The sequence below is a fragment of the Lipophrys pholis genome (assembly GCF_963383615.2).
Source record: "Lipophrys pholis genome assembly, chromosome: 15".
NCBI lineage: Eukaryota > Metazoa > Chordata > Actinopteri > Blenniiformes > Blenniidae > Lipophrys > Lipophrys pholis.
Window position 1 is genome coordinate 23,176,492 of NC_137642.1, and position 26,618 is coordinate 23,203,109.

Here is a 26,618-nt window from a genome sequence, read left to right on the forward strand (position 1 = left end):
CATGATAGAAAAACACAAAATAAAAAGTTCCCTTCAGTAACTTATCAACACCGAAACCTCTCAAAACTGAGTCGAGACGCTCAAACACCCATTTTGCATTTGCTCCAAAAAGCCCGCTCCCCATATATATATCTATAATTCTATACTTGTTAACTGTAAAACTAACAATACTTGTATTAAAGTAGATGTCCTGCTGCTCTGTAGAGACACAACAAAATCACATTTTTCCAGATATAATCTCTGCCCCAGTCAGACTCTATGTGTGTAACGTGTACTTGCTTTTTTTTTTTCTCCTGTTGGTATATATATAATTTTAACATGTTAATACTTTTCCACACGGCAGACAGAAACGTAGACGGGGAAAATAAAGGCCATGGGAGAGACAGACCAGGAGGACATCACCCCCCATGTTGCCACCGGAAACATGCACCATCTGCAACAATGGGCCGACGTCAGCCGAGCCCCACCGTCATCTCAGCTAGGGTTGGACTGGATTGGTGTTGGTCGGTGTGGTTGGTTCATTCAAGTCAAGCCTTTTGAAATACGTATTTTTTGGTTTGTTATGTATTTTTCTTTCGTTTAAATTTAATAACCCCCCCCCCCCCCCCCCCCCCCCCTCCCACCCCCTCCCCACTTTTTTGTGTTATCCAAGCAGCCTCGTCCTGGCCAGGATCCAGGCACCACTCCGACGACCACGGAGAATAAATGCTCCAAACAGCTTTAGAGTTCAGGCGAAGCTGGAGAGAGGAACACAAGGGCCGGAGAGGAGCGTGTCGGCTTAGCCATATTAAAAACACAGTAAAACATTTGGAAACGTTAGTGCAGACAGTAGAGTTTAAAATCTATCTACAGTTTTTCCTTGTTATGGCGCAGAGAATATGAGAGGAAAATGGCTATATTTTTGCAAAACAAATTACAACTGTAAATGACTACAATCTCAACATGAAGCCAATTGTAATGACACTTTCTAGTGCAAAATACAGTGAAATGTCAAAAACAAAAAAACTTTCTCCTACAGCTGTTGCATTACTCATGTTTTAACAAACTCACCCTGACAGCATGGCTCTGAGGCTCATGCCATGATTGTCATGGCAGCATCACCCATATCTCCTCCCGGGTCTCAGCGTTGTGTCAGCTACTCTTAAGAAATGTGTTAAAAAAAACCCGATGTTTTTCTTTTTACCAATTGGCTTGCTGGCTTGGAGCCTCTTGCGGGCGGGTTTGACCCACAGACCTTATGTTTGATACCCATTTTAAAACATCATCAGTACTAAATTTGCAGTTTTTGGAGGAATCCAGTCGAGATGTTGTTTCTAATCAAAAGTTTGTGAATGGAGGCTGGCTCAAACTTCATTGGCATGATTCACAAAAATTCCAAAATAAAGCGTGCGTGCTCATGAAAGTGGGACTAGGACTTGTTGCATTAGTTATTTCTAAAAGACGTCAACAACTTGTTAATTGTGGGTACCCTGCAGCAAAATAAATCTGAAATGAATTAGTCAACGTTATCAAGGAGTACCATCAATACAATAATTTTTTTGCTAAAGTAGCCAAATCCTTACATTAGTGTCTATATGTGTCTATATATATATATATATATACATTTCCAGATCCCAATAAACTTGTGCTGACTGAGAGACGCTCATCGTGATGACAGCTGTCAGTCAGCTATAATATAAAACTGTGGCTGCACCCTTCAGACGGCGTCGTCTCCTCACCTGAGCTCATGTTGTGGGCTCACTGCAGGGGCGCCGCTGGTGCTCCTGAGCAGTGGAAGTGCACGTTGAGCCATTTGGCATCGCGGCGATGCCACACGCGCGTCTCCTCCGACTGGCAGGAGCGTGGCCGGCCCTGGCTGTCGATGTACTGCGTCAGGCGGATGTACGCGATGCAGGCGGCGTCCTCCCCGATCAGGTGGACGTGCGGGTTGAGGATGGTGGTGTGCACTGGTTTGCTGTTTTTACTCAGAACTAAATGAGGAGGGTAGATCCGGCGTGAACAAGACGATTTCCTCAAAAAGGCTTGCAAATGGAGACGTTTTCTCCAAATATGTTTCAAAGTTTTGTGAAGAATTCGATGAATAACTGAAATATTTGCACTTGAAAAGGCAACAAAAAGTTTGGCAACATTAAGTAGAGTTGAACATAACCAGATCTACAGGAACCATAATTTCAACTTGACTTTATGTAAGTTTGGAAAAAATATCCTTAATTTAGATTAGATAACTTTATTGATCCTTTAGAGTTTAAGTTCAATCCAATTCAATATGATTTATGAAGCGCCCATAACCTAATCATCTCAAGGCACCTTTACACAGCAAAAGTCAACTATTCCAGTTTCCATCAAAGGAATGAAAAACATGCAATGATTCAAAGACTAATCATATTTCGTGATAAAGTAGCCTGCAGATAAAATTGTAAAAATATTAACATGTTCAGTGACTGTATATTGTCACCGTAGTTTGCTGGGAGCTTGTTCAGAAATGCAGTCGTGTGTTCAGTCGGTGAGAAACAATTTACTTTCTACCCATAAGATGATGAAAACTGTAATCTGGTGGGAAGCAACAAGAGCCTGTTGACCAGGGATACTGGCTGCTTCTTCCAAACGATCAGCTCAATAATATATATATTTAGTGTTAAACTACATGTTATAGTGTGACTTTGCTTTAAAAGTACAGAAGAGTCTCAGCAAGAGACCAGCCAACGAAACGGTGCAGATTATAAGAGATGAAACTCAACTGAAGGTGACAAAACACAGAAAGCAAACTTACGGTTCTCAAAGTAAAACTTGTGAAAGTCCATTCCCTCCACCAGGTTTCCAAGGGCCTCTGGCTCAAAGGAAGTCAGTCCAGGGTCACAGATTCTCCTGTCAGAGACAAATACAACCATATATAACCCTGCAATAAAAAAGGAGGGGCTTAAAGCTGAAAGAAAACACCAAAATCTCTTCACTCTAGTGTACTGCATGCGTATGACAGAAAAGGTTTATCAAAAATGACAACAACATGTATTTAGTGCCAAAGAACCTACGTGTAAGCCTCAAAATCCCCATTGTTGATGGCTTCGATCAGCTGTTCTGTCATCTTTATTATCTCCTGTTTACGAGCTGACGAAGACAAAGAGAATGAAGAAATAAAGAAGGAAGTTTACATACGGGTGAGAAACTTCTTACGGCTGAACATGCACAGACATCAGAATGAACAGAAAGAGGTCCAACCATCCATTAATACACACCAATCTGGAAATCTGATAAAAAAACACTTTTTTTGTGCAGCAATTCACCCCGTAAAAATAAGAGTGAATCATAAAACTTGAGATGCATCACATCGGATAAACACAAACAGCCACAAACCAGACTTTATGGCTGTTTATAACTATTGTCAGCTCACACCGAGCTGCCGAACTGGGAAAAACCAGGAAAAGGAAAGCACAACAAACCACACCAACACAACCGGCTGTCACTCACTCTGCTGCAGGCTGCTGCTGCTGCTGCTGCTGCTGCTGCTTGGGGGAAATGACAGAGTGGACTCTGGTTCAGGACCGGAGCTGTGAGCCAGACTGCTCTGAGCTACAGGGACACTTGGGCTGCCGGCTGCCTCCTGTGGGGGATCAGCCGCTGGCAAGTACAACCAGCCAGGGAAATATATGCAGGAATTCTTAACTCGGGTAAATATATGTATTTACTAAGTTTATCATAGAAAAAGTAGATTCAATAATATTAGAGATAAAGTAAACAATCAAGAGATAATAAAGGGAATTGCAGTAAGGTGAGGATGTCAGTAGGTGGCAGCACAGGAAGGAATTAGGTGGTGAAGATTTGGAGAGGAGGTCAGCTGATATTCACATGTGGCCTTTAGATTTATTTTTTTGGGCTGAAAGAGGAAGATCACAGCTCAGAGATGGATGTGGTGACTTACAGGTGGGTGGTGGGCAGTGAGCAGGGGGGGTCTGGGCCTGTTTCTCATTTGTGCAGCACTGCCTTAACCCTGCATTGTCTGTACAGGCAGACTCCCCGACAGCCGCTGCCCTCATCACAAGACAAACACGAATACACTCAGATGCACTAATAACAGCCTCGGATGATGCTCCCGACATGTATCCAACACCATCTTAAACTCGTTCATGCAAAACATAAGTCACTTCTTTTTTCTGTAATTCCTTCCAACTCGTCCTTCCGATTAAGAAGCCTTTTCTGTGCTCCTGTTATGCGTTTTATTTTACAGAGGGAACATTATCCTCATTTCGCAAATGCATTTGTCCAAAGCCACTCGGTAAGTGCAATCAGACCTGGAGACAGCGGGGCAAAGAAGAGCAACGACGGCACGCCACTGATGGTCTTGTATAAGATCTAGTCCTGCTAAATCCAAAGGACGCAGCCTTAAGTAACAGGATTAACTCTTTTTAGGAAAGCTGCGCGGAGCTCTGCCCTACTTCATTCACCTGAAAACCTTGAAGGGCCATCCAGGAGCTGGGGCGGCTCATTAAAGGTTTAAGTGTGGTGTGACGCTGACACGCAGATACTCGCAGAAAGCCATAATCACAGTGAGACATGCCCACATATGGTGCTCACAACAGTGAGCGTAAGTTACATCCAATCTAAGAATTTTCATAAAAGAATGTGCAGCTTTTAAGCAATTCTATCTTCCAGTCCCGAGGTTTGTGGTTCAATCCCATGATTTGCATGGCAGCCGTTGCGTTTGTGTGCGAGTGGGTGAATGTGACAGATTGTATGAAGCATATTCATATATATAAGTTGTCCATCGGCCATTTTAGTGTTTCCCCTGAGGTAGTGCTCGGTCCATTCATAGCTTCTGCTTCCCTACACACCCATGATTAAATGTCACTATTTGCAGCACCTCCAAGCTATCGCAGCATCTTTAAAACCATTAATACCAAGATCTCTGTAACTAATTTCCCATTTTCTACAAAAATCGCCTCCAGCTCATACATCTTGGTGTCATTGGGTCAAATTTGAGCTTGACACAGTGTTGACTATCTGGAAACCACTACAGAGACTAGAGTGCTCAATTTAGCATTGTGGTAAGTCTACAACAGGCTGTAAAACGCTGCTCATGTCCTTTCAGATCAAAGAAAACCAAGTGAAACTGCAGTTTTGAAATACATTTTTGCTTAGAATTACTACTTCTACTGAGTAGTAATTACCTCAATTGCAGCTGGCTCACTCTCCATAAACCGACGAGCTAATGGGAACAAGCCCTGCGCCCTAATTTATAAATGTGATGAAACTCTTTTAATTGTAAGTATGATTGTGAATTTCTGGCACACATTTGAACAGTTATTTAAGAATGATGATAAAAACTAGGTCATCTTAAAACTCATGAATACATGTTGGAAACAGGCCAACTCTGTCTTGTGTGCTGAAATAAACCTGAAAAACTAAGAATCCGATGTTTGGCATCTTGAATAGAATGAACTGAATATCCATAACCTGCTCTTTTGTGATGACACTGCTAAATACCACTCACATGTTTACATTAGACATACATGGATACAGCAATATGTTATTGGAGCAGGAGTAATTTCAGTCCTTATACATGTACAATATGAAGACATAACTTTCATCTATTTTCACTGAATAAAATATCCATGACCCTTTAGTAACTTGACTCAGGCCCCGTTTACATGACAACGTTTCAAGTGAAAACTAAAGCTCTATGCTGAAACCCGTGAGACCTGCTTTAACTCAGTTGGAGGGAAATAAGTAAACACTTGGTCATTTCATTCCTGGTCCAGATATTAGGTGAAGAAAAAGAGTCATGCAGAGAAGGTGAAAGTTGGACAAGTACCTTTCCTACCTTTCATGTCCTCCTCTTCCGTGTTATTACAGCTCTCTGTGGAGCCCTGTCAAACAAAACGGGTTCAGATGGACAGAGAGAGAAGAAGAAGACGGAAGAAGGAAAAGATTTCATATAAGGGAAGAGACATCAGCGAGACATTTGTAACTGGGAAAGGGTGGAGAAGCTTATGAGACTTTGCTTGTGAAAGCACAGAGACGACCTGATGGACAGATGAAGGAATGAAGGCCTCCCACCCAGGACGACAAACCAGCCAGAACAGCAGCGAGGGGAAGCGCAGAGAGCCACACAGAACCAAGCAACAACGTGTGTGTGTGTGTGTGTGTGTGTGTGTCTGTGTGGCAATTTCAGATTGTGGGCTGAATTTGAGTGTTTAATTCAAAAGGTTGGGGCCAAAGTGGGGAAAAAAAAGTGTCAGGAGAAAGAAAACAGTGCAGTAGCGGTAGCGTTTGGATTTCTAGTGATGCTACAAGCCTGTGCACCAACATTACAGTGCAAGCAGCAAGGCAGTCGGTTTCTACTTGAGTAGAAACTCGAGCTGTAATAGTTGTTTAGAGGGGCGTGCGCCGCCGTGAACGACGTGTAGGATTTTCTCTGAGAAATAAAAATCAGCTTGCTGTTGTCATTCAGAGCAAAATTACAGAAGTAAAACCTTGAGAGAATGGGTTCAGCTGAAGATAAAACAATCAAATAATCAAAACATAAATTTTTTCCGAGCACCTACGACTCGAAACGTGTTACAGATATTTGTTTTTAGAGAAAATCCTCCACGTGTCTTAGTAGTGGCTGGTGGCTCGAGGTTGGAGAAGGAGCAGCTTACCTTGGTGCCGTCAGCTGGGTTGTGTACAACAGTTGTCTGGGCTTCCTGGGGGGGAGGTAGGAGACACTTTACCATGCAGGGAGGGGATGAATAGGAGGGAGGGAAGGCACCGGCAACAAAAATGCCAAGGAATAGCAACGTATTCCAGGTTGACAAAATGTGTGCACACCACAAGGAAGCAGAGGAGCTACAGTAGAGGCTGTGGAGCAGCTACAGTGATCATGACTGTCAATGTTGAGGCGCTGAGCGTCGGCCTGTTCTCCCATTCACCACTGCAGGATGATTTTAAGGTCCCCAAAATGCAACAGAAAGAGCCACGAACACAGATAAACACATATTTACCAGCCAGGACCAATGACTGAGGAGGAGGAGGAGGAGGAAGAGGAAGAGGAAATGCGGTTTGCTGAAAGTTGGCTGCGTCACAAAAGGGTTCACACAAATCTGAAATATATGGCCCAACTTTGCATGTTAGTACTGATGCCTGCGAGTTACTGGATTAATAAACCCTCCCCAAAAAATCTAAATTCCCAGGTGGCAGGAGCCCGAACCCCCATTATCCTCGTCCTCCTCAGCCCGAAACCCGCCACAATGACATTCAGCACGAAGCAATTCAAGAGCTCTGGATATTGCACAGTTTGGAGAACAAACCCACAGAGAGCTGGTTTACTCAGTCAGTCTGGCCTCCATGAAGACTGAACCTCACCTTAGAGCATGCAGCCCCTTTCATGACAGGTGGGAATTCTATGGATTATAAATAACTTTGGGCTTTCGTGACGTTATTGGAGACACAGAGCCTCGCGTAAAGTCAAACAGGAACGCTCCAAATGAGTTGAATATAGCTGGTGTTGTTGGTCCAAATTCAGTTATAATTCTGGAATTATATGAAATCATTCAGCGAGAATGAATGTGAGAAAAAATAAAAGCGACTAATGTTTTACCGCTTTCTACAGGCAATAAGATCGACATGCCAGCAACCTTAAACATGCTGAGCAACATGTTACATCTCGACTGTACAAAAACTCAAGTGATATGTAGTCACAGTACTCTGTGTTATTCACCGTGCAGCGGCTTCCTCTGGTGTTAATTAAGAAGTGGTGACAGGTTGATTGCATTACTTAGCAGTTTTTCCACCGTCAGTGGCACAATGCAAAGATAAACTAATCCTTCCTGGCTCTAGATAAGATAAAGTGTAGAAGCTTTGTTGCTCTTTTCATCCTCTCAAACATTCTAAAAGAAATGTTTGTTCAGTGTCTGTGGTCTCTGCTTGCATTGGATGTTGCAACAGTAAAACTCTTGATTCATTAACAGCATTTATTTCATCCTTATTTTTTAAAGAGGAAGCCTTGGAATTTGCTTAATATTTCCCTGGTGTCACTTTCCCCAACTGTCTTCTGTCAATTTAGGTTTGATAAAGCAAAGAGTTAAGATCTCCTGGCTTCCATATTTCAACCTTAAGATTTGTTTGGTTTAAGTGTGAGTTTCTATTGTATAAGTGGCTTAAATCCCATCCCACACAGGAGGCTGCATCCTCGTTCAATCATGATCTGTCTTTCACCGGTCCTCCCGAGCTCCCGTTTTACCCACAAGTCCGAGTCATTGAGCAAATCATTAGGACATTGAAAACCAATTTGTAAAGGGGATTTTTTTCTTCCCATGTTGCAGAGGGTGAACCTGCTTTCCAAGTAAATTGGAATAACTTCCGTTCAGAGGCGAACCGCAGGCAGAGCTCAGGTGACGCAGTCAGACACACAAAGGAGTCGCCAGGATGTGGCTGCGCACAACTTGATTGAAGTATCTGCTGTTGTTCAGCAAAATGAAAGTCATTTGTCTACCTGTCAGCGCGGCGCTGAGTAAATATAAGCGGAGCGTTTTCCGCGGGGTAAAAACACAAGCCGGGAGGAGACACTCAAAGGAGCAGACCAGTCGTTCAATTTTAAAGTCGTCAAATTCACCACCAAACATCACAATTTGTGTTCAGAACAGAAAGCGGAGAGGCAGAGGATGATAGATGAGACCCAGAACAGAAAAGAGTTTCCAGAATGTGTGATGTGGTTAAAAAAAAAAAAAAAAAGATGGTGAGATTAAACTAAAACACTTAAAAAGATGGAAACGATGAAATGAAGCCATTAAAAAAAAAAAAAAAAAAAAAAAAAAAAAAGCGACACAACCAAATAAAGATGAGGTACCATTGGAGCTGAAGATGACATGCTGCTGTCTTTGGTGCTGCTGCTGCTTACTACACTGTTTTTACTGTTTCCCTGCGACTGAGGGCAAAGAAACACAACACACAGTGACTCCCACCGCTCCCAACTCATCTCAACCAGATGCAATCTGTTGGGAGCCGAAGCTGGAAAACAGGCATGGAGTCGTCACATGGCCAATGTACATATCCTAAAGACTGCAGGTGCATGTGCACACAGCCGGGCGCACTTTAAATGACAGCTGCAGTTTAATCTGGATATTTATTCATTTAATCTTCTCGTAAAAAAGACTAGTGTCAACATGCAAATAGAGCTGTTATGTTTGTATTAGGAGTCCACAACGTTTGCAGACGTCATACATCAATAAGAAGGAAAACGTTAGTCAGCACATTTATAGTCAAACATGAATGTATATATATATATGTATTTTTATGTTTTGAAGGGAAAGCTGTAAACAAATTCCAGCAACTGGCGACACATTTCTGGCCGCAACAAAGCCAAAATCTATGTCAAAGCGTAAGGAAATAGGTTTGCAATGTTTACCAGTCCAGGTCTGAGCATGCAGTGAACGGCCTTGATGAACATTTTCTTTCCTCCAATGTGTGTACGTGCATGCAAGGGTTTTTACAGTGAATATTTCGAATACCATTAAATCACCTAATAGAGGTAGAAGAGACCTGAGAGGAAATCATTAACCAAGTTGTAAAGTTATGATAAACTTCATCTATAATTATTCAAAATATACCTTATGTGCACAACTGCTTTCTAAATGAGTTTTTAAGCACTACTTCTTGGTGTCAACTGTAGAATATCTGCAGGTGGCCAAGACAGCTGTTTTATTTACAAGAGGAGGAGAAAAGAAGAATTCACGCAAAAGAAAATTAATGAGGTACAATAAATATGCCATAACTGAAAAAAAAAGGGGATAATGACTGCCTCGTGATGTTTGCAGTAATTAAAATGTCCTTTTCTCATGTGATGGTCAGAGATGAAGCCAAAAAGGGCTAATTGGAGTTTAAATGGTAGAAAGAGATGCAAAATGTCGGAGGAAAAGAAATCGGATATGACGGAAACGGTCGTAAACGACGCCTAAAGCACCTCTGCCCAAAAAAAAACAAAAAACAAAACATGAAACAGAGAGAGAGAGAGAAGGAGAAAGGGTAGACCGGAGAGGGAGAGGTGGGCAGTGTGAGGAAGAGAAGGAAAGCGACAGAGCCGATCTCACCATCAAACAAACACTCGAGCTGGACTTCCTTTTCTGACAGACAGCAATGAAAAAGGAGGAGGCAAAAAATAAAAATAAAAAAGAGGGGTTATCGGGTAAAAAAAAAACAAAAAGAGGAGCTAATCGAAAACAGCAAAAAAGTGAAGCTGCCAGATTGATCCCGGTTAGAGAGAAAAACAAAGCAGCTGCACAAGCTTACAGGAACAGAGATGAGACAGAGGGAGGGTTAAAACGGCTGCAAAAGGAAAACTTAAACCAGGGAGGTAATTGAATTTGATATGTAGAATTTTTTTGGTGTTTGTTTTTTTTATTTTTATTTTTTAAAGTAATTTTAATTATCATTTTGATAAATGTATGTGACGGGCAGTTAAGTTTTAGACTGACCAGGGCACTTCACTGCATGCATCGACGCTGACTGACAAATCGCTGACAAATCGCTGACGCTCAAATCCAAACCACTGAGACCTTGAACCTGCTCATATTATCACACAAAAATTAAAATATTGTTGTAAATGTTTACTGCTTCATAAAGTTGCTTACTTTCACCTTAGTCTCAAATATGTTACTTTTAACTGAAACTGATAAACATGATCAACCACCTACTTTGTTTTTATGATCAAACTTTTACCCTGAACCAGTAATAAAAATAAAAAAAAAAACCAAGACAAAACAATTTTAAATCACATTTACATACAAGACTTTAGAAATCCTAAATATGGAGCACCAATATGGAGTCCAACTTCAATGCATTTCTAAAAAGGTCATAAAATCACATACATGTTAGTTGGGTGAAGGATCAATAGGGAGAGAACAGAAGACAGAAAGAGACAGAAAGACAAACAGGATTGTTTTGGTAAATGTGCACAGGTGGGAGAACTTACCTTCACACCGTCCGACTTTTTGTTTAGTAAAGTTTTGCATGCTGAAAGAAAAAGAGAATGAATTGTGAGGATGCAGTTTCCTTAATACGAGCTGTGAGTGGTGCTGATTTTACATCTTTATTCAAATGAAAATGTAAGAAGTTTAGCAGCAATTTAGCTCATTTCTGCTACAAGTATTTATAATATGAACAAATGTGTAATTCAATATTGTGTTTTTATCATTTAAAATAAAATCCATGTCTTCATAAAATTAAGATTTGATCAGCCAGACGCACAGTTATGATGCTTTTTTATTAGTTGGAGGAAAAATATGCCAAATAAAATTTAAAAAGCAAACCTTGAATAAATAGTTTATATTATTTGAAAGTACTCTGAGTACTGAGTAGGAGTATTTTCTATTTATTTGAAATTCAAATGAATGCTTTGGAGAATTCCTTCTGTTTTTACCTACTTCTATTGTTGCAATCAACACATAGCTTCATCTACAAATGTTGTTATTTTTTAATTCGTTTTGTAAGTCACATGTGATAATATAATTATAGGAACATGTAATGGTTGGATTCAAAACTATTACTTAAATAGATAACCCCTCAAAAAATACCTGTTTTTAATACTCTGATTGGATTAACCACGACAAGGTGAAAATCGTTTTGTGGTTATATTACTAAATCAGCAGAATTTACTGTTTAATTTAATGTACTTTGTAAAACTTTTACTACTTTTATTTGCTGCTCTGTATCTTAGCTGTTATTCCCGATTCATCAGTTTTACTAAATATACTTGTATTTTTTACTAACTTTATTTCTTTTTTTTTTTTATCTTTCTGCTGTTAAACACTTTGTGATCTTTATCTGTGAAAGGTGCTTTATAAACAATATTTACTTACTTAACATTAGCAGAAGTTATGGCTTTCTAAAAATTAGCTCTGTGTATCGCAGTGGAAATGTGTAAGATTAACTAAAATCTTTGGTTTTAAAGTTGTCAATTTGATCCTTTTTACATCTTATATTACAGCATATGTAATTCCAGGTGTTAAGCATTAACTTTTTATTTTATTTTTTAAAACATACATTTTGGGCAAAACAGTTCTTATCTATTACTGTTAGAACAAAGTCCAACAAAAAAACTGTAAAAAGAACAAAACCAAAACACTAGCATGGGTTTGGGCTCAGAAATACTCCATTTTATACACATATATTGATCCTAGTTCAGTTATTGATCAGCAGACATTCCTCCATCCGTCTGAGGATTTCCAGATGATGAATGGATGAGGGTATAAACTACTGGATGAGATGAAGGACTGATGGTCTGCTTCAAACCCAAACCAACTACTACCTGTTTAAGACCCACCTACATCGAATATACTGATGACACTTACAATCAGACTTGCACAGAAAATGACACAAACACAAACACTTGCGACGGATGTCCACACAGACAGACTAAAAATAAACAGCCACACACTGCAGCGACACGTTTCAATGATCCGCCCTTACCTTCCGTTTACAAAGAAGGAAGGAGGGCGATGAAGAAGACAAGAAAACAGGAATGTATTTAATAATCTGCATCTGAACCGAGGACTCAAGATGACAGCGGCAGACACAAACACCTGTCAGGCTGTTACCGCCTGGTAAAGAGGCAATCTTAATTCGTTTCCACAGAGGTGATGGGGTCATGCGGTGACGGTGGCTCGTTGACATGTCAGGCATGCAGCATCTACTTCAAAGTCTCCGTCTCGATCGGCGCAACAGCTATGAAGCCGAGCTCAAACCCAGCCATCAAACTGAACGGTGGGGTTCCAGACGTCACAGCTGCAGATACCATGTTAATTCTGCCACCGCTGTGAAGTCAATAGTGACACTCAGTCTTCGTTAGTGATGAATTAAGTTGACAAACTATCAGCGGAGCATCTTCCTGTTGGTCAAAGCAGGTTTCCTGTGAGAGCGTCCATTAAGAGAGAGTGGCTCGTAACGTCACGTTTTAAATGACCCGGCAAAGGTTCAGTGCGCTTCAAACAGGTGGCCCGAACCCACCGGAAGGACAAAGATCTCTCAGAGGTTTTCTCATGATGAGGGAAGAAGTTTAGTTCACCTAATGAAACACAAATTCTGAAATAAATAAATAAATAAATTAAAATCGAAGTAATGGAAATGTAATAAGGACAAATTACACCTATAAGAAGGTCCAGTATGAATCCTTATGTGATGTGTGGCAGGTCCAATAAAGACCAATCTAATGTTCACAGTAAAATCCTCCAGCGGGCTTTCTACAGCTCTTTTCAGTCACTACAGATCCCAAAAGTATATAAAAAATCTTGATTGAATTTCATTGTCCACGTGTGAGACTCTCCATCTCCTCTTAAAATAAAAAAAACCCTGAAAAAAAATATTTATTTATTTATTTTTGGTCTGGTTTGCTGGTGAAGTACCTTTAACCACTAAGCATACATGGGATGGTGGGGCACGGGGTCATCACCTGGGTTAGACCAGTGAGCTGATTCAACGCTAACTTGTGTATTGTATTACCATTCACATGTGTGATTAAAAAAAAAAAGTCAACGGCTCAAAAGCGATTCCAGAAGCATCTTTTCCTAATTCAAAAACAGAAGTGTCAAAAACAGTGACTGCATGATTCCAACATCCCAGTTTCCAACTTAAAAGGAAGCAGCCACACCTTTAAAGACCTTTAACGTCTTTAGTTCAGTTCAGTTCGGACAACTGTATTCATCCCACAAGGGGCAATTAATTTCTTTAAGTCTTTAAAAATCTTCATTTCTTTTCCCAGAGAATCTACTGAGGGTGTTAAAAAAAAATGTCTTGACATGAGACTCAAAAAAAGCAAAAGCACAAATATTTCTTGTTTCTAAACCTCAATCTCGAATAATTCTTGGTTTAATGTTATAATCTTACATTATATCGCTGGTTTAGGAGGAATTCATCACTCGGTCCAGCTGTGAGTTCTGACTCACTCTAACAAAAATATCATTATTATTATTATTAAGCTAAAGTCTTTCTATGCGAGCCGAGCTCATGATAACAAATTGCATTGGCTCACGAGTAGTTTCCTGAAACCTTTGAGCTCTTCGTTTGAAGCACGCTGAAACTTTGACTTTGTCGTATTCGTGGCTTCCGTCTGTTCACACAAAGACAACAGAGCAGGCAGGAGAGAGCAGACAAAGAAAAAAAGAACAGGAAAGAAAAGTGGTCGACACGGGACGCATTCAGTCTGTCCAGCTTCCCATGCAGGTTGGCACACCGCACTGCACTGTACGTTCAGAAACATGCTTGGCTGGCTGGTTAGTGCCGGAGCCATGCGGAGGGGACGGTTGCAGCGAGCACGGTCGGGCAGGCGTCGACCCGAGCATCGGTGCTGCGGGAAAACAAACCACTTCGGGAGGTAAAAGTGTTTGGGCGTGTGTGTGGTTTTTACACGAGCGGCTCTGGAGGGGAGGTCAGGAGCCGAGCTCCGTCCGACTGTTTGTGTTTCTGTGTGGGTGCGAGATGCTCCAGTGCAGCGACGGCCAATTTCAAGTGGTCCATCGGCGTGCAGGCAGCGTATCGGGGGAGTGGTGGGGTGGGGTGGGGTGGGGTGGGGAAGGATCTCAAGCAGCCCAGGCCACATGCCAATAGCCCGAGCACGACGTTGGCAGTGTGCGACTCCAACGCCCCCTCTAGCACACGTACCTTCCTGTGCCATTGCGGCCGTGCTGGTGGTAGCGGCAGGGCTGGTATGCTGCCGTCCCACTAATGGACAGAGAGGGATTCAGAGTGGTGGCGGAGGTACGAGAAAGAGACCAAAACCTGACTGTATAAGATTTGTCTCATTTCTTCCTCACTTGATGGACTTCAATCTCACTAACCTAAGACTTTCAGTGACGGCCATCTTTTTTTTTTCTTTTTTTTTTTTCAATTAAACCTAAGCAAAGCACTGTGTGGGAATTCTTCTCCCTGCTGCAAAAACCTGTATTTCAAATGATAAGTCTTACGTCTGCGGACATTCACCGAACAGCCAAGAGTTAATGTAATGAGCTATTTCAGAAGTCTGGCCGGACTGCTGTCTGATTTCAGTCTAGATCCGACATGACCTGCAGAAAGTAGAAAGTAATTGGCTGTGATTCACTGGAGCTGCTTTGTTTATGTACATGGCAGCCCGTGAATGCAGTGCCAATAGCAATAAAGCACTAGTTGGATAGGATCTCGTTCAGCCCACAAATTAGATGTTCAATCAAAAGCGAGCCATGCTACAGATGATCAGTCTGCCTTCAAGGAGGAAATCTAAATCAGAACTGCTGTTGAAGAGAAACAGATCACACACGGGAGGCAGAATCGCAGAATCGTCCTCTGAAAGACGTCCAACCAGGAAAACAGGATCTTTCATTAACATTACTAGCTGGCAAAGCTCACCTGAGAAGTTTCTGGACACCAGCATTGTTGTGAGAATAGCTCCCTGAAGACAAAGAACAGAAAAAAAACAACCAAACATCCCTCAACAATATTCATTTTTATTACCGTAGGTATGTGTGTTTGTGTGTTTCAGTGTGTCCGCGCTCACTTTTAGTTTCCTCCGGGCGTTGAACTTGCGGAGACACTCCACAGTCTCCTGACGGTGCATCATGGACGCCACGGTGGAGCGTTGCTGCAGAAAGAGAGGAAACATCGGAGATAAAACTAAATTCAGTGGAATTTTGTGTCGATGGAGACGAGAAGCCGATCTTTTCACTGAGATCCGATTTAAAATGGAAAAGGCCGAGATGGAGACAAAACAACACGAGATGTTTGTCTCTTCCCTTTAGCTTTGCTCAATATTTTCCACATTAGGAAAGGAAATCGACAAAACATGAACAAAAGAACCACCTACAGTAAATGACCCTCTATTGTTTTTAAATCTTTTAGTGTTGCCAGTTTAAGAACTGAACCTCATCTTACTATCAAAAAGCTAATTTAGTGTTTGCTCCGGGTTGAAATATGTAAAAGTATATATTTTTTTCTTGTTTTCACGATTGTGGGTGTCGTCCGTGACACGAGGAAGGAGGAAGATGCAAAAAAAAGGTCAAATTCATTACCGCCATTCCACCCGTATTTCTTAAATGCATCGGTCTGCCCAAAACTACTTTTGTTTTGGTTGTGAAGTTGAGCAGCTCGATGCCGTTGTGCTCCCGAGTGTGTCGGAGAGCTCGCGCTGCAGTTCCTCCTACACCGAGTCAACATGTGGCTGCCTGATAAGGCAGGTAGAGGGCAGGAGGAGGCCACATCACGTGTTGGACGTTGCGGAAGACAAATGGGACTTACGCAGACCCAGGGATGCTTGAGGGCCTGGTCGGCAGTGATTCTTTTGGCAGGGTTAATGGTTAACATCTGATTGATCAGATTCTTGGCCTCGGGGGTCACTGTGTCCCACTCCGGAGAAGGAAACTGAAAGAGAGCGATGGAAAAGGAGGAAATGTTAAGAATGGTTGCGTACATCAGCTTCACTGAAGAATGTGTTCAAACACACACACTTGAGGAAATACAGGTTATACTTCATAGTATATCAGGGATTTTTATTTTTTTTACACATACAACTGCAGAGTAAAATATGTTTGTGAAAAAATGAGGATTATCGACATTGTTTAAGAAATTTGAAAATGTTTCACAACTTCAAAAATTAATGTAAACAAATGAATTAAATATACAAATTCTGATCACAACAAAGGGATTTGTTAGTTATTGCAATTCAAGGACTATAATAGATTTTACAAAGGAAAAACTAAATCCCTGCAAAAAAAGGCAGATTCTGCAAAACGAAAAAACCACCAGATTAATGCAGACATCCTAGAAACGTTTTGTGTTTGCAGAGCTGCAGTCTGTGTGTTCTGTGCTTTTCTTTACAGGATTTTGCATGTAACAGACGAGTTAGGAGATTATTTGTTTGCTGTAAAATTGATAAAAAAACTTTTTTCCATTTGCTTTGGAGGATATCTAATATTAAAATTGTCATTTATCATTGATTAATTGTTTTAAAGTCAGTGTATTTGCTCTTACTCAGGCCGGCCACAAACACACCTGTCCCTCCAAAACCAAACATGTTATTACTACAGGAAATTAACAGAAGCTGTCAACAAAGCATATCCTTAAACATGAAAGTAGTTAAATAAATAACAAAAAAAAACAAGGTATCTGTGTGACAGTGATGATACTCAAGAAGTACATATTACTACAAGAGCTTGTCACAATCACTTCATATCATTTCTCATATTATGCACATTCATTAAATGGAGTTGCCTCCAATTATGGAAATTAATACGGTTGATAATTTCCTATCTCCCACAGGACTATGACGAGATCTGATCAAGAAGCCTATTGCTCACTCACAGAGCATCATTTTCTCTTTCTATACATCAGGTTAAACAATTAAACAAGAAGCAGCAAGCAATTAAAAACTCAAATTAAATTTCAAACATTACTTGTATGACAGAATTCAAGGTGAGGCTTAAGTGTAGGTGTTCTGCAGGGCTCCGATCGAGGCGTTGGCACCATCACACAAAACAAATCTATAGTCTCATTGTCACATAACATAAAACGGGTAAATGAATAATCGCAGATTAAAGCAACACTAATTGAAGATTTCTTTTCATTATAATTACGAGTAATGGACAAAATGACAAATACAAGTAAATGATTACTTATATTGGAAGCTGATATCTGATCGCTGCATTACATAAAGCCGGTGTCTTAAACATATGGAATTTGCTCTTCCTAATTTCCAAAGAGCTTTAAATTAATAAAACGTTTTTTTTCAGGCAGATGAAAGATGAGACATGCAAATTACATGTATTTACCATGTGAGCGTAGGTTACAGGTAATTCTACCCTCCTGAGTGTTTGCACAGCCTACACCAGTGAGCGTCCTTTATTTGTTTGTGGCAGCCGTGACCCCCCCCCACCCCCCCACCCCCACCCCACCCGTCTTGGTTGAAAGCTGCTTTACATCGAGGCAACTTTAAAGTAGGAGCAATATATTTCACTGGAGAACTGTGGCCAACTCTAGCACGGTATCCCTGCCAAACTCTGGTTGTGTCTGCTGAATATCCAAGCGTGGAACAATTTTCTCTTCTTTCTGATGAATAAAAGCTAGTATGGTCAGTAAGTTCACCACCTGATGTGGAAGTGCAGGAAGGCTCCAGGGCTCAACTGCTGCGAGCGAAACTTGAAAAACTGCATGTTTCTAAACTCTGAGGAATGAGTGTGATGCCTTCAGAAAGAGGAGAGACTGTTGATGCAAACAGGCAAAATCTGTGTGGTTGGTTCGTTTGAGGAAACCAGCACAGTTTGATTAAATTTATAGCAGAATGCTGAATTGTTCTTTTTTTACATGCTGTAAAAAAAACAAAAAAAAAACATTTATTCTGTACTTCTGCACGCAAGCAAAATATATAAACTCAACTGAGAAACCTAAAAGAATGAGAGAGAAGGGTAAATATCTGATATATGAAAGTGAAGAACGTACGTCGTATGCGCCGGCTTTGATCTGTTGGTAAAGTTTGTGTTGGTCCTCGTCCCAGAAAGGAGGGTAGCCCACCAGCAGGATGTACAAGATGACACCTGCCACACACACACACACACACACACACACACACACACACACACACACACACACACACACACACACACACACACACACACACACACACACACACACACACACACCCCCACACACACACACACAGATTGGATTTAAATATTGTGTACACATGCAGAGTCTTATAGAGACAAAAAAAAAATGTCAAAATTAAGAAATCACATAAATGGAGCTCAAACAGGATTGCTGCAGTGTACACATACATAAACAGGTATAACAAGTGAATGCTGAGATATAAACTCTGTGATGTAGCTGAAAATCTAAAAGGTGACTCAGCAAAGGGGAAGGCAGGAAACCACACACACATCCACACCTAGGGGGGATTTAGGCTTCCATCGAGCCTCACATGCATGTTTTTGGACTGTGAGAAGAAGAGAAAAATTCCAGGACACAGGAATAACTTACAAACCCCACACATCACCATTAAGCCGTGTGAGAATGTAGAAAACATGAGTTTGACCAGTTTCCATGAGTTTTTTTTTTTTTTGTTTTTTTTTTAAAGGAATGTTTTCATGTGTGGAAGCTGCTTAACTAACCACATGCCCATATGTCCACTGGTTTGCCATACGGGTCCTTTCTCAGCACTTCTGGGGACAGATATCCCGGTGTTCCAGCAAATCCTGCAAGAACATAAACATAGCAGTGTAGAGGTCGCCTTGTATGACTTCATAAGTCTATGGTTTTTTTCCTGACAAAGCATCAGAAAATGATAAATATGAATTCTCTGCAGGGTTTCCACTGAGAAATAAGCACACTGAGCTTATCTCAACATCCCGCATCGTCCGTCTCTTCTTCTGCTGACTTAAAAGGCTACTACACTACTTTTCACCAATGAATTTTACTGCTGCAGGTAAAACAGATATTCAAAATATCGTTTAACATTCAAAATATGAATGCAAATAATGTACTGCAAGACTTCACGATGAGAAAACAAACAAAGCAATCTTTCCCCCTGGGACAAATGTTGATCGTTTAGCACGTTACCTTAAATGTTTGCTCTTATTTATTATTTCTCTGGAAAAACGACAACAAAAATATTGCATATTATTACCATAATGCACTGAAACACAAAGTCCCTCAGCTAGCAGTAGATGAGATACTTTCACTGATGGTGTTGGTTTCGTACTCGAGTGAGCGCTGAGAGGATGCTGGTATTGCTTACCAAACCATGCCTGTTGGTCTCCCTGCACCTCAATGGCAAGACCAAAATCTGCCAGCTTCACTGCTGCTCCCTTCATCTTACTGGCCAGGAGGAGATTCTCTGGCTACGAAACACACAGAGAGCCACGATTCATCAAGACTGTGATAATCAAATATTACCATTTTCAAAATTCCTGGTTAAACACTCCTAAAATATCAACAAAAAAAGATACATAGAAAAAGAAACATAAAACCTTTTTTTTGACTCCCAAATGTGTTGTACGTGTATTGTAGATGTGCAAAACCATGAGTGGAACAACTGTTGTAAATTGAATTAAAAAAAAGAAATCATACTTTTTTTTAGCATTTATCCAATTTATCCTATTCATAGTTAATCTAAAAAGGTTTATACAGACTTACAAGATTTTAGATTATGAAGCATGAGAAAAGTTGTGATTTTTGTTGCCTGTATGTCCCAAACCATAAATATTTCATAATGTGAAAAAGACAATAAAATTCAACCATAAATCAACTTTTAACATGACAGAAAGCACAGCGGCATGAACGTTAGTACTTGTAAACTTAAATTTAAATGTATCCTTTGGTAAACTTGAGTGTTAGGACAGTATAGTAAACTACATTCAATGGAGGACATGATGGGGCATTCACCCTTCAACAAACGTCCTTTCTGTCTGCATGAGTGGACGAGCAGCGGGAGAACCGTGACATCTACAGTAGTAATGAGGCATGATGTGGTCAATCCAGCACCAGAGGCTTCGCCCAAAGGAAAGACCTTCTCAGTCAGCCGTCACGGGATTTAACACGGCGTTTGGACTCTGTCCTTCAGATCACACATTCATGTGAAATGTCAGGACTTGGCAAAGATAAGAACATGTCAACTCTGCTTTAGCTGCCTCTTCATCTGCATCTCAGGAGGGGAAACAAGATGAGACGTTATTCGACACAAGCTCTTTCTCATTGAGCCACAATCTCTAAATCCTCACGGATGACCACTTCAGCAATAAAAGGCTGCACATTTCTTAGCGACTCTCCAGTCTAAATCTGCATATTGAAGAAAATGTCCGACATTATAGTGTTTTCATATTTGTGTGTAGAAGACACTGTAACTGGGCTTGCATGTCAACAACCCACAGCTCTGCTTTGCATCAGTGTAGAAATAATCACCGACAATATGCAAGAAGCCAGAGCACGCTGGTCAGCTTCTTCACTGGCAATTTAAAACCGCTGGAGGTAAAACCCATGAATGTTTGTACTCTTGCATGTACTTCCTTGTTCTAAATTGATTTAAAAAAATAAAAATAAAAAATATGCAAAAAGGAAAACAAAATACATCATTTGGCTTGTTAAAGTAGTTTCACATAATTCTTTTTTTAAACATGACTTCACAGCTAGTTTCAAAATGACCAACACTAATTTTTATATCTTACAATCTTTCAGTTATTTGTCAGTTTTTTTCAAAAGACCCAGTGAAGCCTCATATCTTATTTGTATCAAATACAATTGTTTTCAGTTCAGGCTCATTTTGTTAGAGGAATGAATCAACAAAAAGACTTACATGTGTTTACATAACTACATCTTCACTGTGTTGTGTAAAAATAAAATAATATCTATGCTCACTAAGGCCCCGTTTAAGCGACGGTGTTCCAAGTGTTTTTACGTTTCCATTTGGGAAAAATGTCTCGTCTATAAGGCAATGTTTTGAAGACGATGTACGTTTACACGGAAACGACAGAAACACAGAAAACGATGTAGTTTTAGAATGTCAGGCTACAAGTTGGTACTGTCGGGTGTTTTTTGTAATGAAAAACATTGTTGTTACTGTCCTTCTACTCGCACATGTGTAGAAGTTTTACTCTAACTGTCCATCGGCTGAGTATCTATTAGTTTCTACTGTTCTTAGCCACTTTCTAAATGGGGGTTTGTCGTCTGATGTGTTTCCTGCATCAGTCTTGTAGCTGGAGAGAAAGACGTGGATTCGACTCGGTCTTCAGGGCAACAGTCTTTGCGGGGTCCGGCCATCCTTGGACGACAGATGAATGTCGGGCACTTCAACGACCTCTGTCATCTATTTCCTGTCATGTGTCAGTCTCTGGTTATTCTCTTTCCAACAGTCGGAGCTAAAACAACCGGCGGGGAGGAGTTAAGGGGCTCGAGTGAAAGCAACTGGAGAGCAGAGAGACAGACAGATAGAGATGGATAGATGGGAGGAGGTATAATGAGTCCCTACGCTGGAGCTGCAGCAGTTGGGTGACCTCACCCTATAGTTACCATGGCAACCCAGCCTGCCACCAGCACTCGACTCTTTCTCTCTGATTCGAGTTTTCCCTTCGGCGACCGGCCCTCCCAAGACAACGGCGAGGCTTAAATATGACGCCCGTGCTTGTGAGGTCACACCTTTTCCTGAGCTTTCCTGAGTTTGTGGCATTTGTAGGTTGTTTTTGGGGGGTTTGAGTGCAAATTCTGTCCGCTTTGTTGCAGAGGCCAACAATATTTTGCAAAGTTAATGCCTCAACAAAACATGGTATCAACACAACAGACATAAAACCATTAAATCAGAAACCGATGCTTCCCATTAAATAAACACTGGGGAGGTCCACCGTTGTCCAAACTTTCCTGCAAATCAAGATTATGAGCTTTAAAAACAAAACAAAAATCTGATTCCAAAAAAAAAAGGTTTGATTGAGGCCTCAGAAAGTAAGATGAGTTTTAGTCTTGCTGTTGCCACCGCAAGGACTTTGTGATGTGTTCTTTTCCTCACCATACCTCGTAGATGCTGTACGATGTTTAGTATCATCGTAATATCACAAATGTGAAAAACAATACTGTAGGAGAACAAATAAATCCAAGTGATATAATTTTAATAATAACAAGGTTAAAGGTTTGATAAATTTATATAATTTACAATTTTAGAATTGTTAATCACAGTTGTGTAACCATCTGTTTGATTCCAGTGAGGACTGGCCCATATGCCCTCATCTTTCTATTATGCCGTTTCACAGAATCCTTTAGAACGGTGGTGAAGCATGAAATTCAACACTGTGTATTCAAGTAGCTCTTTACAGCAGCAATGATTCACATTTTCATAACAATGTCAAATGACAATAACACAAAGTGACATACCAAAAGAGGTCACTTGTTATTTAACTTGGCTGTTTTTGAGTGTTCGGTGCACTCTTAAGCTGACCGGCCATCATTTTTCCCTTGAAAAGACTCAACCTTCTGCAACAACAAATAGCAAAAGCAAGTGACTGTGTGGAGAAATTAACAGCTGGAAAGATGGAAACCTCCCAGGAGGAAGTGGCGACCAACAACAAGAGCTAAAAGAGCGAACCAATTTACAAAATTAACTGAAAGGCCACACAAAATGTCCAAGTGGTAATTCATTTGAATATATATTTAAAAAATAAAAACAGGCTTCAAAATTGACTGTAGCCAGTCTCCATTGCATGTTATATCTGAACCCAGAGCAGCTCCTGATGTAGAGCAGACGTATAACATGCTGCATATGTATGCATATGACATTAACACAGACTTATAGGAAGAGAAAAATACTAAAACAAATATTTTTGACGATTATCTGACACAGGTCAAGAGTTGAATTAAAGACATCATACCAGCCAAAAAATATGAAAACATATTTTTCACTTTTTGGTATATTAAAGAGGAGATGATGGTGCATATTGATGCTAACTAGGTAGGTCAGGTAGCTACGTCACTGTGTGAAACACTGAGCAGGGAGCGTCTCCATGGCAACAGATGCTGATCTCTCTTGATCTCCTCCGTGAGGTGCCTCTCCCATCCACTTTGTATGGGAAATTTCATGCAATTCGGGTGAGGAGTTTTTGCAAAAACTTGGTAAAATACATACAAACCAATAAATAAATACATGCAGATGAACTTATAACCTTCTCGGCCAAATTCGTTGGTCACTCAACTTTCGTTGGCGAAGGTCACAATTGGATTAAAAAGCTTTTTTTTTAATTAGATGTTGGAAAAAAATATCTTTACTTACTATTTTCTTGGTGGTTTGTCACCAGATTGGAGCCTCTAACAGCCTTAATGTTTGACACCCCTGATTTAACTCATCATGAGTACAAGCAAGTTTTCTAAATGCATTTCTTGTAATGTATGACTGGATTGGGCAGCAAGGACACCTTTAGATATATAAAAGAAGACTGTGCATTAACAACTAATGCTATACTGTCCCCATCATCCATCTTCCTCATTGCTCCATCTCCTATTTGATTTCACAGTCCATATACATGCCCTCAGAAATCAATCAAAAGCAACTAAAGTCCACTTATGCCTTTCACTATCTCATATAATGATTGTCTTGTTCCTCTCAGAGTAATGGCTTAATTCTGCAGGCACATGAATAAGACAGCTGATTGTTAAGTAAACTAGTCAAAGTTGTGATATTTAAAACCGGGTGCAGGCGTTCTGGTGTTTAAGTATTATTATTAAAATGAAGGGATATTAAAAGCACACAGCTGAGGAGGACTGGAGGTTTCTGTACAGGGCAAACAAAGCTTGCTGCAAGGAAAATCGTCGACGGCCGTCATCTCACCCACCGACCCGCTATTAATAGCAGCCGGTCTGCTTTCGTCACTCCCCGGCGGTGCATTATGGAGGGAGGGAGGAGAGGAGGGGAGGGGACGGGGGGTGGTGGAGATGAATGAGGGGGACAGATGAAAAAAATAGAAGGGCTTCGGGAATACAGATGGGAAGGCAGGAGCAAGGAGAGAAGGAGTGCGGTGACGCTCATCTCTTCAGTCGTCCATAGCGTCACCGCATGACGTCGGTGCCGCCGTGCAATCGCACCTGGTGTGAATCTCCACACAAGCCTCTCATCCTCATTCGGTACACAAAGGACTCTCCCGCACAACTGAGGCTCCTCCTCCCGAAAATGAGACTCACCTTGAGGTCCCTGTGCACAATATCATGCTGGTGGATGTGACTGACGCTCTCCAGGATCTGATTGATGCAGTGGCTGCAGGGGACAGAGAAGGATGGGAAAGACAAAGGAGACACATCTGTCAATGCTCAACAGCCAAATGACAAGAATCCAGACTGTGGGGGAAGAAACGCAGACTTCAAGAGAGGATTCTCAAATATGAATCAAACAATAGTCCCAGCTAGACGTGTCACTATTCTACAGTTTGATCGTGATTTCTTTTATTAGTTTGATACAAAAAAATTCATCTGGTTGCTGATCTCTGATTGATTATGAACCTGGTACAATATTCTGTTTGCTCATATATGTTAGTCCTATATTAAAAAGACTGAAATCAAACTGGGTGAAAAGTGTGTTTAAAGCCGTGTTTTCTTTCTAACTTTACCAGCTTCTGCCATGAATAAAATATTGCCACTCCAATGACATGATGAAAATTTTAAAGTCCAAACAATGCGCTAGGTTAAGTCAGGTTGAGTCTGAGTCAATCTCCAAAAATCTGAAAATGATTGATTTCACAGGAGTTGGTCGAATGGAGGTTGTTTTAAGCACCTTTGAACAGGTGACAGTTGAAGCTACTCCAAAATACTGAGTTTACTTCAAGGTTAAGATCAATCAGTAGTTTTAAACGATAGTTTCAATGCCATACTTTTGTAGAGGATAAACACTTTTAGTTTAGAGTATGTGACGAAAATGTCTATATTTTCACAAATCTGAACAATAACTACCGAAAATGACCACAATCTCAACTTAAAGCCAATTTTGAAGCCAAATAAAGCATTTTATGGTGCAAAATGCAGTGAAAAACTTTGCTTATAGCTTATGCTTGTTTTTACAAAATTACCCTGACAGCATGACTTTGAGGAAAGTTTGAAAACAGTGAGGAATATATCTTTCACGGCAGCGTCAACGATATCTCAGCTCGAGTCTCAGTGTGGTGTTGTGTCTGCTACTCTTAAAAAAAAAAATTTGATTTCTAAAAAAAAATCAACGTTTGCTTTTAAATCTTAACCATTTGCTTGGTGGTTTGGCTCGCTGGATTGAAGCCTCCGTTTTGGCCAGGTGATCATGGCCAAAGCGGATCATGGGAGACCCAAAACACATCTTGAAGCCAAATATATTAAATGCAGACAGTCACAAGGACGTGAAGGTCATTGAATATGGCATGGGTTTTTAGGATGATTTTCCCAAAATATAATGTTGCACAGAAATGATGTGAATGAATCAGGTCAGCTGGTCTGCTTCACATTCACTGGATTTAAATATCAGGTCATTGATGGCAGACTAATGTAAGACAGTTATTATTCGAGCATCTACTCTGCAGTGTGACGGTGGAATAAATTATATTGGAGTCGAGTTTGACTACAATTTGCGATTTAGATCCACTTCACAGCGTGAACTCTGGAGTTTTGTTATGCAACTCTATCTCAATGAAACACTATTAATGCCTTCCAAGACGACTGCAAGTGTGCGCATTTCTCCGAGAGTGTCCCGTCACCCTCTTCCTTATCTGTGGATTTTCACTCCTCCTCGTCTTCCGACTGGCTGAACAACGGCACGCCGATGCAAACGTGGTCCGTTTCAACCGAGTGTGAAAAATGCAAGCTGTGATTTGTAAAACGATGGAAATTTGACACACTAATGAAAACAACTGATGGAAATATGACCGCCACACACGAGGCCAATGCGAGCAGGGATGATTTGTGCTGCACTGCTGAAAGTGTACATGGGCAGATGGATAAGTGATTCAAGTAAAAGACGAAGGTTATGCATATTTAAGTGAATGAATGTGAGGAAGGAGGCAGAGTGGCGGGGGTTTGGGGGGGGGACGGGGGGGGCTGTCTTACATAAGATTGTCCTAAGTTCGCCTATGTGCACTTTTGCTGGTCTGATGCGCAGTTAAAGTTGGAATTCTGTCCTTTAAAATAAATGCAGCTTGACATCAGTA

The 26,618-nt window shown here is 40.8% G+C and overlaps 1 protein-coding gene across 4 annotated transcripts in view; it reads right to left on the bottom strand.

The window, feature by feature from the left end:
- Positions 1 to 625: 625 nt before the first annotated feature.
- The window catches only part of LOC308120926 (calcium/calmodulin-dependent protein kinase type II subunit gamma), a 66,849-nt gene continuing 40,856 nt past the window's right edge, over positions 626 to 26,618 (bottom strand). The window contains exons 6-20 of one of the 4 annotated variants that reach the window (XM_080481856.1): positions 24,637 to 24,709; positions 19,721 to 19,823; positions 19,095 to 19,178; positions 18,427 to 18,521; positions 16,231 to 16,353; positions 15,494 to 15,577; positions 15,346 to 15,388; positions 10,943 to 10,983; positions 8,822 to 8,899; positions 6,636 to 6,680; positions 5,816 to 5,861; positions 3,030 to 3,105; positions 2,771 to 2,865; positions 1,719 to 1,970; positions 626 to 737 (exon numbers count right to left, since the gene is read on the bottom strand). In XM_080481856.1, the coding sequence (XP_080337982.1) occupies positions 1,738 to 1,970; positions 2,771 to 2,865; positions 3,030 to 3,105; positions 5,816 to 5,861; positions 6,636 to 6,680; positions 8,822 to 8,899; positions 10,943 to 10,983; positions 15,346 to 15,388; positions 15,494 to 15,577; positions 16,231 to 16,353; positions 18,427 to 18,521; positions 19,095 to 19,178; positions 19,721 to 19,823; positions 24,637 to 24,709 (1,219 nt within the window). In that variant the 3' untranslated portion in view covers positions 626 to 737; positions 1,719 to 1,737. Of the gene's footprint in view, positions 738 to 1,718; positions 1,971 to 2,770; positions 2,866 to 3,029; positions 3,106 to 5,806; positions 5,862 to 6,635; positions 6,681 to 8,821; positions 8,900 to 10,942; positions 10,984 to 15,345; positions 15,389 to 15,493; positions 15,578 to 16,230; positions 16,354 to 18,426; positions 18,522 to 19,094; positions 19,179 to 19,720; positions 19,824 to 24,636; positions 24,710 to 26,618 lie in introns of all 4 variants that reach the window. The other 3 variants (XM_080481855.1, XM_080481858.1, XM_080481857.1) reach the window with 3 other exon arrangements.